Source organism: Manis javanica, chromosome 3 (genome assembly GCF_040802235.1).
Source record: "Manis javanica isolate MJ-LG chromosome 3, MJ_LKY, whole genome shotgun sequence".
In the NCBI taxonomy this organism is placed as follows: domain Eukaryota; kingdom Metazoa; phylum Chordata; class Mammalia; order Pholidota; family Manidae; genus Manis; species Manis javanica.
Window position 1 is genome coordinate 193,406,547 of NC_133158.1, and position 13,154 is coordinate 193,419,700.

At 38.1% G+C, this 13,154-nt stretch overlaps 1 protein-coding gene across 1 annotated transcript in view; it reads left to right on the forward strand.

Moving 5' to 3' along the window:
* Nucleotides 1-13,154, forward strand: part of DCHS2 (dachsous cadherin-related 2) — a 227,100-nt gene that overhangs the window by 139,282 nt on the left and 74,664 nt on the right. The window contains exons 4-5 of the mRNA XM_073232557.1: nucleotides 10,547-10,783; nucleotides 11,792-12,808. Of these exons, the coding sequence (XP_073088658.1) occupies nucleotides 10,547-10,783; nucleotides 11,792-12,808 (1,254 nt within the window). The remainder of the gene's footprint in view (nucleotides 1-10,546; nucleotides 10,784-11,791; nucleotides 12,809-13,154) is intronic.

Genomic DNA, 13,154 nt, shown 5'->3' on the forward strand with positions numbered 1-13,154 from the left:
TTTTAATGTTTAGTGGAACCAGGTTTAAATGGTCTGATGCACCATCCCTATAATAAGAATATTCTTACCAATAGAATGAAAATACAAAAACTTGTTGACTTAGCATTGTTCTGCATTTTATTGGGTGTGAAATACTTGAAGTGTGTTTACTAACAATCTCTATTCTCCTCTATGGCCTGGATCTGAATGTGTGTATCTAACATTTGCCTCTCTTTTTTGTACTTTTCCTAGACTCATCAGCTACCCTTTGGGTTGGCACGTTTTTAAAAGACATTCTCACATTTCAAGTGCAGAGATTCACACCGTCACATTCAAGTGACTTTGTATTTGCCTGCCAGGGAATCAAAATGTTAAGAGTGAATGCCACGTAGTGCTGCCAGGAATGGTACAGATAGTGCAGACCTGCAGAAAAGAGCCCTGGAAAATCCGGAGTAGTCAGGGAAGAGATTATGGACCATAGAACTTGAAATGAACCTCACAAGATACCTCAGATTTGGATAAGCAAGAAAGGGAAAAATGCATAGTGATTTAAGAGGAGCAAACAATGTAAATGAAGACATGGAGACTGAAATCAGTAAGCATTTGTAGGAATTAAATATGTGAGTTTGTGCTAAGATATATAGGAAATTCCATGGGGATACTAAACTTTATGCAGCTTTTACAAAGGAGGTGCCCCCAAACCAATTATATTACTATTTTGAGCTGTGTTCACTTTGTCAAAGATTGATAACTTGGAGATACAAGGGTTGATCATTTGGAGAGAGCGGCTGCTGACTGTGGGTTCCCCCCAGGGCGGGGTGCCTCCACCCTACTGACTGCTGAGAGAACTCACTGTGTTCCCTGCAGTTTGGAGCTAACAGACTCAAGTCTGTTTCTCACCTTGGAAATCTAAGGGAGTGATGTCATTGGAATAAAGGAAAGGTTTCTGGAGGAGAGACAAACTGCACTCCACGGGAGTTTGGAAGGGCAATGAGTACTTATGGTTTCTCCTGGATGTGGGTCATTTGTGAGGGAAAGAGTGGTAATGATGTTATTTCAGATCTTGCCCGGAAAAGGTCAGGGGGAGAGTTCTGAGCAGTGCCAGCTTTTCAGACGACGTGGAGGGAATAAGTGAACAGTTGAAGAGAGATGTGTTCACCTGCATTAAGGCAGCCTCAGATTTGAGGTTTGAAGCTTTCTCTGAAAAAGTCAGAAAGCATCCGTAAGAGAAAGGAATTTTTAAACAACTGCCCAGGCCAAAGAGCTCCGATGCTGTTTCACGACAGTGGCCATCAAGTAACTGTTCCTGCTCCTCCCTCCATCCCCTCTTTCCTGGTGCTTCAAGCCTCTGTGGCCCAGACGCTCATCCTGTGTGAGCAAGGTGAGCGGGGAGGAGAGCCAGGTGAGGAGAGAGAGGAGGAGCCACTCACCGCAGCGTGTCCCCCACCTGAGCTTCAAGTCTGGGGTTTTGATAATTAATGGACCTTTGCATTCTAATTATTAATTGAGACTGTTCTGTGATTTCAAGTAACAGAAGGAAGTGTAGTTGGTTGGTAGTGATTGCAGAAGTTGTAGGAGCTTCCTGAATTTTCACTTAGGGGCAGAAGCAGAACAGTTATGTGTACAAAATAAATTTAAATGGGAGAAAAACAAAGTTGCTTTATGATTGCATCCGTGAGCTGTGCTTCGTCATCGCACTTGTTGCACGTATGTATGACAGCAGGAGATTGTCCTGTCTGCAGTGGAGAGATGGGCTATAGGCTGGTAGGGAGCCACACTGAGTGGGGTGACTTATGAAGGAATTCGGAAGCATGACAGAGAAGTTTAGATTTGATTATTATAGGAAATAAAGAATGACATAAGGGTTTTGAGTGCCAACATGTCATGGTGATATTTAAGGAAAATTACCCTGGGAGTAGAGTACTAGGAGAACTATAAGACTAGAAAATTTGAACAGGGAATATAAATTAATTAATAGGGTATAAGTTATAATAATACAGAGGTAATGAGATTTGTAAAAAAGAGATAGTAATAAAAACAGGGAGGAAGGAGCTATGTTGCGTATATTTTAAGAGGAAAAGAACATAGGCATGGTGACTAATTTGATTTATTAATGAAAGACAATGAACCATACATAATTTCTTAATTTTTAGTGATTGATGGTCCAACTGAGGTCTAATCGACAAATGCCCCAGGGGAAGTGCTACTTAAAAGAGGTACAGAATTTAATTGAGGTGAGAGGGCATGGGGGAGAAAGCAGGATAAAGTCACCAGTGATGTCACAAAAAAACACATGAATATTTTGATGGAAATAACATATAGCAGTGGTTTCCTTTAGAGTATACAGGACTACCTGGTGGAGATTGTTAAAAATGCAATTCCAGAATCAGAATATCTACATAAGAGCCTGATTTTTTTTTTTTACAAGTAATGAAGATTTTGATGCAGGGGACCAGGGGATACCTTGTGAGAGCCTCCAGAGAATAGGAATCAAGAGCCTAGTACTTAACTAGAGAAATGCTTAGAAGTCTGAAAAGAAGAAAGGACCATTGTCAAAATCGAAGGAATTGTTAGTTAGGAAAGGCAAAATGAAAACTATAATTTAACCAAAGGAAACAGTCCAAGCATAAGAGAGGGGATATTATGTATCAGAAGATTGTACGAGTTAAGGACCACGAGGAAGGAGATGACATCCAGTTGTCCATCTCTCACTTGCATCCTGTCCATATCCTTTTTCTTTCTTTCAGTTGTGTTTCTTATAAACAACATGTGATTTGATTTATTTTGAAATCCATTCTGGTAATTTTTATCTTTTAACTACAGCATGTTGTCCATTTCTATTTTCTGAAGTCTTTCCCAGTCTAAATCTGCTGTTGGTACTCAGTCTCACTCATGTTAACAAATTTCCTCATGTGTTTTGTGATTTCTTTTTTTTACTGTGGGATCAGATCTTTTCCTGAGAAAATTCATTGAGTCTTGTGAATGAACATGGGAAGTGTCTGTGCTTGTCTTGCCCATGTGCCCTAGGAAAGGACCAGTCTGTACCATTTTAATCTAAAGTCTTGGCTTGAAACTTCCTCATCATCTTACATTGTGAATTCAGCCTACAAACTAATGTGAACATTGTTCAAAGGAAATTTTTACCCTGTCTATTTAGTGTCAAGTTTTAAGTCAGGCAATTTTCTTTCAAGCCAACTGGGAAGGCAGGGGTTTATTTCTACTTCACCATTACACTGAAGATTAAAAAACTTTGTGGACCTAATTTTATCAGAGGAAGATTCTGTAAGACTTTCCATACTTTCCGTCTCCAGCCTGCACCCATTTCCAAAGGCTCTGGTCTTTTCTTCTGCTCCCTGACCATCACAAAGTCATTAAAAGAAATGGTCAAGGACACTAGGGTTTGGCACATACTCTGAAGATCAAAACTGAATTCAGTATGCTGCTTACTCTCTGGGTTCCTGACACTATTTAATTTCTTGCCACCTTTATTATCAATGTATTGATGCCTTTAAGGGAATGTATTTATATTTTTTATTTTGCAGCACTTGCTTTCAGGAGGAGAATTAGTATGTCTAGTGCTAGAAAACAGAAGTTCTCTTTAGTAGTTCTTCCAATGATTGTCTGTAAGAGGTAGCTTTTCTGTCTGTGTTGATCTTATTTTATTCTTGTGATAGTTAATTTTATGTGTCAACTTGACTAACCTATGGTATCTAGTTTTTGGTCAAACAGTCATCTGATGTTGCTGTTGCTGTGAAGGCTTTTTTTTTTTTTTTGATGTGGTTAACATTTAAATCAGTGGTCTTTGAGTAAAATAGGTAACACTTTATGACATGGGTGAGCCTTGTCCAATCAGTTGAAATCCTTAAGAGAAAAGACTGAGGTCCCCTAGGAAGAAGGCATCTACCTCTACACTGCTTTCAAACTCAAGACTCTAACAGTGATGCCTGCAGGAATTTCTAGCCTGCTGATACAATACTTAACTGGGTAGACCATTCTTGAAAGGCAGATTTTTTTTTCTAGAACTTCTACAATATTACTTCATTAACTTCTAATGTCTGTTGCCATTGAGAAGTCTGCTATCAGTCTAAAAATGATTCCTTTCTAGGTTCGCAGTCGTTCTTCTCTTCTTGCTATAAGATTTTATCTGTGTCCCTGTTCAAAAATTTCACTTACAGTTTCAATCGTCAAGTCACGTTTCCTGTGTGTGAGAACACGTTCCTCAGAGGCGCCGCCTCCGGCTCCACCAGCCATGCAGTGCTCCTCGGGCGGCGAGCATCATCACTCTTACTGTGACCTCTCAAGGGTGGCAGCAGCTTCCCCCCGTGGTCTGAGCACCTGCCGTCCTTGCCCAGGGAAGGTTTGAGCACCACTTGTGACTCATTCCTTCAAACACGTATTTACAAGCCGCAAGGAGATGGGGAGCTTTGGGCTGTCCGCGCAGGGCCACCCCCGAACGCCACGGCCCACTGCAGCCCACCTTCCTCTTCCTTTTGATTCTTGCATCCCTAGGGAAGATCCTCCCGTTTTACTCTTTTAGCTTTCCATACTGGTATTGTCAGTCTTTTAATTAAATTTCCTCCCAAATTCCCAGCATGGTTTCTGATTTCCTGATTGGTACCTGACTGGAACATTTATGCACCGAATATATTTAAATAAACAAGAGAGGATGTTGAATATGCAAGTATGCATATTTATTAATAAATGACCTGGCGGCTCTGCTCAGGTCTTTCTGAGTCGTAAACTGTTTTATATCAGTGCGACAAAGCCTTACACGTCCAAAGACAAGTCATTTACCAACTGTGCTGCTTTCCTTCAAGTGGGTTATTCTTAGTTAGGTATAATGCTTTCATTTAATAAAAATTTTAAAAAAACTGTTAAAGTCCTAAAATTTTGGGCTTTTGGAAATAGTTAAGTCAAGAACTGAGCACTTTCAGGCAGGAACTAATTCTGTCTGATATTATTGAGAGATTATCATCATCCTAATTTAGAGATGAGGAAGGAAAAACCATTATAAGTTTAAATCATTAGTCTGTGGGCACATACAGAAGTCAGTGGAGTACAGGATATGGAAAAATTACTTGGAACTTGGCAATTCTTGTTCATACAATATTGACTACTGCATCATTACAGAAAAATCTGGGGTAGAACAGCATTTATATAGGAATATAGATGATTTATATAGATATAAATGTTTTATATATGATATAGATGATTTATAGACAGATATATAGATGAATATATATAAATGTATATGTGTATGTGTGTGTGTATGTGCATGTAAGTGTGTTTAAAAATATTTTAATGAAGACACCCTAGAACAATGGCCTTATTACTTCTAAGCCTGTGAAATGAGACATGGAGGAATAAGATAAATGGCATTTTCTTTTCAAAGCCTAATGAAAAATTGGAAGGAATTACTTGGTATGGCCAGACACTTATACAGTCTTACTTGTTTAGCTTGAAAAGTTAATTTATTCCATAACAAGGCACTTCCCTTTGGGGAGTAGGACTCCTGACCTGCCCTCAACATAACTCATTTCTCTGAATGGTGGCTATATTCTAGGCTAAGCCGATTAATGTCTTTATAACAGTTGGCTAATGTTTGTGTCGTGCCTCTCTGTTTACATCTAACTTTAAAGTGTGTCACCTCATGCTCATCTGTAACTCTCGGTTCTTTCTAATCATTTTCTCAGCAGTACATTTAGTTATTAATCAGTTTGATCAGTTTCTTAAGGAGAGAAGTTCTTGGCAGTTATGTTTGCATAACTATACCTGGTACAGAGTCTCACTTTCTCTTCCCTGTTCCTTTCCTTCAAATTTGTTTAGAACCTGTAATATGGCAAATAAGATGGACATTCATAAGTGAAATGTTGTTAAAATAACACGAAAATTAATTTTGCTACACAGAATAACATCGTGTGTGGTAACAAGGATAGGATAATGAAAGTAACATATAAGTTATGTATTGCTTCTTGCTTATATCAAATCACTGCAACTCCAAACCTTATTGTTAAATCATCTCAATTTAAAATACCAATTTGGGGACTTGGGGGTGATAATCATGAAATACTAGATGATTCTCACCAGAGATAATATATTTTTAAAGAGCAGAGTGAATATAGTACAGATATTTATTAGGTTTCACAATTTGCCATATGTTATTGTGGCTCATTTTGTTGGTAATTTAAGTATTTGTAAAATTTTTGTTTTTATCTAGGCATCACATGTTCAAATAGTTTTACATAGATAATTTCTCTAGAGCATGTTTTTGTCAACCACAGGGATTCACTTAATTGAATACAGCTCTCCTAATTATGTTCATCTGATGGTTCTGAAATTTCCATTGATACACATCCTTGAAGCTTTTTACATAATAAGAATCCTATTTTCAGAGAGGAGTTTGTGCAATGATTTTTAAAGACACACGTTTTAATGTCCAGTCTATAGCATTCTCCACTATAGAATTTAGGTTTCCTATATGGTTCTAAAGAGAGGTAGTATATTTTTTGGTAACATCTTCTTTTTCTGAATACCTTAATATTTTGTTTTATCTCTCTCTCTCTCTCTCTCTCTCTCTCTATATATATATATATATATATATATATACATTTATATATATATATATACAATATATATATTCTAGTTACAAAGTTAACATATTGTCTTGGTCAGCTCAGTCTACTCTAATAAAATACTAGACTGAGAGGGCTTAAACAACAGAAACTTACTTCTCACAGTTCTGGAGGCTGGAAGTTTGAGATCAAGGTGCCGGCCAATTTGATTCCCAGAGAGAACTCTCCCTGGCTGGTCGGGATTGCCTTCTCTCGGCCTTCTCACATAGTGGAGAAGCCAAGCTCTCTCCTGTCTCCTCTTAGAAGGACACTAATCCTGTAAGATCAGGGCTCCACCCTTATGACATCATGTAACTTTAATTGCTTCCTTACTTCAAATACAGCCATACTGGGGGCTAGGACTTCAGCATATGAATTTTGGGAGGGATACAATTCAGCCCACAGCACATATTAAAACTACAGGAATGTGAGAAGTAGAAAGTGAACTATCCTATAACCTGAACCCACAGAGATGACCTCACTTTATAGTTGTTCAGCTCTTTCCATATTTTCCAGCATGAATACTTTTCTGTGTATGTGTGGAGGGTACACACAAGGTATGCATGTTAGTATTTATAATTGTATTTTAAATATTTTTCTGTAATCTAACATTCTCACTTAGTAGCACTTCATGAATTTTTCACAGTAGAGAAATACAATCTTTTTTTTTTGAGTGTTTACACAGTAATAAATTTTTATAACACTGCGTGGATACCATAGATTCCTTTTTACAACTTGTTTTTCATATAAAATGTAGCATGTAAAATCCTTCTAGGTGAAAATGTGCATATTTTCTTCATTTGTTTTGGATGCTACATCAGCATTCTATTTTATTAACATACCACAACTGATTAGACCATTCATTCCTTTCTTGATGGATATTAAAGTCATTTGTAATATTGCAGAGGACGTCCTCTCCATTTATTTCTAAGCACTTACATAACCAGAGGGTAGATTTCTAAGTAATTGAATATGAATAGTTTGATAAATATTGCCAAAACGACTTTTGGGCAATGTACATATGTGACACATCGTTTATTAACCTGGCTCTTATCACTTTACATTTTTAGCAAATGTTACAGATAAAAATGAGAGATGATTGTTTTGATTTTTCATTCTGTTATTTTTTTGTGAGTTTGAGTAATATCACATTTACTTATGTAATTCTTTCTTAATTCGGTTATCTGCCCGTACTCACTGTTAACCTAGCTTTTAATTTACTTATAGTTTTCATTTTCTTTGCAGAACTCATTTATTATTGGGATACTAAATTATTGTCTTTATCTTTTCAAATTGTTGTCTTTTGATTTTATTTATAAATGATCGATAAATGAATGAATGAATGATAAGAAAGATAAAAACTGTAAATTAAAATACAATGTGGTAAGTTTATAATAGACAAATACACAGGCCACTATGGGATCATAGAAGAAAAACATCTAAAGCAAACTGGAAGGTAAGAGAAGGCCACCTGCCCAAGGTCAAACTTGAGCTGTGCTTTAAAATGACTAGAAATCATTAAGTCAAAGAAGTTGAAAAGTTGTTCCAGGAAGAGAATGCAGTAATCCAAATGCAAGAGCAAGTTCTATTCTGGAAATTATAAATTTTTCACGGTGCCTAGAGCAAAAGGTACTGTACAGAGAGATGGGGCTACAGAGGTGAAAAAGGGCAGATTTCCAAATGGCTGGGTGTATGAAGAGAAGGCACTTGAGCTTTGCCCTGAAAACTTGGGGAGGTACTGATATTTCTAGTTTTGGATTTTAGGAAGACTATTCTCTTACAAGTATGAAAATTGGTTTAGAAGGAATCAGTCTAGAGGCAGAAAGACCAGATTGTGGTCTAGCTAAGGTAGGAACTAATCTTTTCATTGCTGTAATTATGGAGAGTGGAAAATGAAACCTTTAAAGCTTTCTCTGTAATTGGAATTGAGTTAACTCTGGAAAAATATATGCCGGCAAGTGGGGAATGATCAGAGCTAGAAGGGCTTCCCATTTTCTTCTGTAGACAGATGCTTTGGTATTATTTGAGTTTTCATTTTTTTATCAAGCATAGACTTTAATAATAATTCTTAAAGCTCATCAGTAACAGATGGGAAAGATTAAGAAATTTATGTGATAAGTACTGACTACCTTGGTAAACCACCAAATCAGTATGAACCCAAATTTTAATATGGTTGCTGAAAACTGGCATAATAATACTTGGTTATGTTAGTATTTTCTAAGTTTTCTAATAAAGAGTGTTCATGCTCTCCTTTGTAATAGATTATATCTGGAACCATGTGTTCACAATATTGGATCATATTCAGGAGATAGGAACCATGAGTGAAATGACTTAAAAACATATTATAATCATAAGGAACTAGTAAAGAAAACGGCATGTTATGCCTGTAGCAGTTCAGACAAGATATTTGACTCTAGTTATTGGTTATGTATTATGCCAAAGAGAAATAAGATGTATTTCATTAACTTTCTATTAGAAATAGGAATGAGGGGTTGGAGTGGTAGAAGGGCAGATTTTGATTTAAAAGAAGGAAATTGAATGGTGTCAAAATTTTTGTACCTAAAAAACTGGTAATTCTGATGTTTTGCCAGCTTCTTATAAACTGGCAGATTCTGCAGCATTCATTCGTTCATTTAGTACTTATGGCCAATTGTATTGTGATAGATTTCATAAAGTTCAGCCATATTTACTTGTATGCAAAGTCATTTAATAAGTTTGCATGATTTTTATTTTATTTTTGTTAAACAAAACTGACATGTTCATTTTTTTAGGTTGGTTATGTTAGATCTGTTTCTGTGTTTTCTAACTAGCATACCAAGGGTAGTATTAATAATTGGTTTTTAAAGTATTAAATAGTTCATTTTCTGAGCATTACTGGATCTCTCTCCAGTTTAACCATTGACACCTTCTCCTGTCACACACTGTGTGTAAGCCTGACTTGCCACTCCGGTTCTCCATGGTGTTAACATTCATTGACGTTTTCTCACTTACAGCTACATCTTCTCACTAATACAGATAGACTGGAATCTGCTAAAAGAGAGAACTGCCCTCCGTGGTCTAGTTCAGTGTAGATAGCAAATACATCAGAAGATGAAATTTTAGTTCCATGCTGTAGATTTTGGATCCTGGTGCCGAGGCAGACAGTAATCGCCCTACAATCCTGCGTTAGGTTAACTGGCTTATGAAGTATGCTCTACTATTGCATTGCCTTGGGCTGCTGGTATGGCTGTAAAGCCTACCAAAGGCAACCAATTCATGCTCTTCTGGTGAACTGATTTACTTCCAAGACTTCTAATGTTTAAACTCTAGGAAAATACTGCTTCCTTGACAGAATTTGGCACTCATTTTGCAAATATGCACAAGTTCTTTGACCGGAAAGTAGACATATTAGGGTTCTCCAGAGAAATGGAACCAATAGGATATTTATATAAAAATAAATATCTAGAGATACAGGAGAGATTTATTGTAAGGAATTAGCGTATGTGACGATGGAGACAAACAGGTGGCAGGATCTGCAGGTGAGTTGGAAAATTGGAGAATGGATGGTGTGGGTCTAGTCCGATGGCTGGCAGTCTCAAGATTCAGGAAGGGTCAGTGTTTAAGTTCAATTCCAAAGGCAGCAAAAAAAGCCATGTCCCAGTTTGAAGGCAGTCAGGCAGGAAGACTCCTTACTCAGGGGAGGGTCAGGCCTTCAACAGACTGGATGAGGCCCACCCACATCAGAGTGGGCAAGCTGCTTGACTTGAAAGACCCTTTGAAATGTTAATCTCATCCAGAAACACCCTCACAGAAACATGTAGCGTAAGATCTGACCAAATATTTGGGCCACCCATGAGCCAGTCAAGTTGACACAGAAAATTAATGTCACAGCAGAATTCACAGATCAGGTGTGACTGTTGGTCATCAGTGTTCATTGCATGTTATCTGTTTTGTCTTTCTTTCTTTCTTCTACCCAGGAATTATTTACTTAACATCAACTCTTAGTCATTTGGAATCTACTACCCTTTCATTGACGGTCTGTGCTCGAGATGGTGGCGGGCTCACATCTGTCATTAATGCTGACATCACTATACACATTCTTCAGACATCTCTGGCACCTGCTGAATTTGAAAGGCCGAAGTACACCTTCTCAGTCTATGAAGATGTGCCTGAAGACAGTCCTGTGGGAACAGTGAAAGCAAAAGAGTCCTTGAGTAAGTACTTCCTATGCTCTGTTGAAATCCATTATTGGAACATTTCCTGTATTTTCTTAGGCTTTACAATCTTGAATATATCTTTCCTTCTCTCCACATAAAAAGAAAGCAGACCACACAATCTATGGCTTGTCCTTTGTTCTTTCAACATTATATCTAGCCTGTAATTTATTTTTCTAATTACAAAAGTAATAGGTACTTTTAAAAGAAAGTTTAAAACAATACATAGTAATTGTAATGTTGAAAGTACTTACCACCTATAACACACATACATGCACACACGTACCTTTTAATTTTTTATGAAAATACATCCTATTACATTTGTTTTCTACAACTATCTTTTTTCCCTATTTTGTATGTGTGTACAGTTTTCTGAGTAATTGGTCCTCATTTTGTCTCATTTAAAACAAGGTTGCAAATATTTCAACTTAGATATAAAACATTTTATATCCCTGTTGCTATTAATTTGAATATCTACAGTCATTTTTGCTGGGCCAAACTGTACTCAAGCAAATGTCCTTGCAGAACTTGGAAAAGTTTCTCTGCAGGATAAATTCCTAGGAATGAAAGAGTGCCTAAAGACCTCTCCTGCCCCTAGCCCCTCATTTTGTGTCCTTGCTCCCTTCCCTTAACTTTTGAGGAAGGCATTTGTCATTCACAGGTAGCTGTCACAGAGAAACATCAACATAAACTAAACTTGGCTCCCTCAAATATAGAAAACAGTTGTCCAAATTATCTTCTGAGTATCTTTCCCTTTTACTTAATGCAAGAAGAATGAATGAAGACAGTGAAATGTGTGGCTTCCTCCCTGTCCATTGGACATTACCTTTGTCCATGAAAACATCGCAAATCAGCAGGCTTTGATTGCTGAGGAACGTGTAAGACGTTGCATAGCATTCTCCATGGATGTAGCACACATTAATGTTCAGTTTTCAGTGTTTCCAGTAGATACGTTTTGGCATATAGTAACTGCTTTCTCTTTTCTTTACCTTTTCTTTTTTTCCCCAGATTCTTCAGAGCCAATTTTTTATAGAATCTCCTCTGGTGATCCGGATGGAAAGTTCTCTATTCACCAGTGGCTAGGCACCATTCGAACCCGGAAGCCTCTGGATCACGACACGCAGCCTGTGGTTGTGCTCACGGTGCAGGCGCAGCTCGGCAGCTCCCAGGCCTGCAGCAGCACAGAAGTCAACATAACGGTAATCGATGTCAATGACAACCAGCCCGTGTTCCCCAAGGCCGCTGATGAGATTAAAATACTCTTGGCCACACCGCCGGGCACAGCCCTGTACTGTGCCCGCGCAGAAGACAGAGACAGTGGGCGGAATGGCTTCATCCGATACGCCATTGCAAGCCAGAATCCAAGCTGCTTTTCCATGGACTCAGGGCTTGGTGTGGTGTACCTCAACAAGAGTCTGGGAGGGGACGCGCCCCCGAAGTGCACGCTGACGCTCATGGCCCAGGACCTGGGCGTTCCTCCTAGGGCTTCCCTGCTGGTGCTGACTGTAGTCATCGAAAGACAAGAGCAGAGCCCATCCTTGTTCTTTGAAAATTTGGTCTATCAAGTGGAAGTGAGTGAGTCTCTCTCACTGATGACCCAGGTACTGCAAATACAGGCCTACGGGCTTGGTGCACAGCACGCAGCCTCGCAGCCTCAGTACTCGCTGGAACCCAGCACAGACTCAGCCATGTTCGGCCTCCACCCTTACACAGGCTGGATTTATTTGCGGCGACAGCTCGACTATGAATCCGCACGAACATATAATTTTAGAGTGTTTGCCTGGATCCCGGAGGACAGAGTGTCACAAAATGTGAGCACTTCAGTAATTGTTCATGTCTTGGATGAGAATGACAATTCCCCTACCTTCCTGCATGAGGTGTTGTTTTTGAAGGTCGAGGAAAGCCCCTTTCCCCAAGGGGTAATAGGCAAAATTGCAGCAATTGACAGAGACTCGGGAAAGAATGGACAGCTGTCATATTTCCTTTTGTCTGATGGAAAATTCTTCAAGATGAATCCTAATACAGGTAGCATTTTGTAGCTTCCACTTACTACTTTAAAATTGGAATTGACTCAAATATTTTAGTTCCAAAGTGGAAATTACACTTTTTAATAAATGCTTTATTTGATTATAGTATTGTGATTTTAAAACAAAGTAAAGATTGAATATAATATTACCTACAGTGATTCATACTTCTCTTACCTCATACCCACATTTTGCCAATATATGGTTCATATTCTGAATTAGAGGTGCAGTCAGAACCAGACTGAATAAATCCTTGTATGGCCTCTAATTTCCCCCTCCAAATTCTTTTTCATATGTAGATTTTTGTAAATGTCAAATAATATTTTATAAGATATAAATGTCATTGA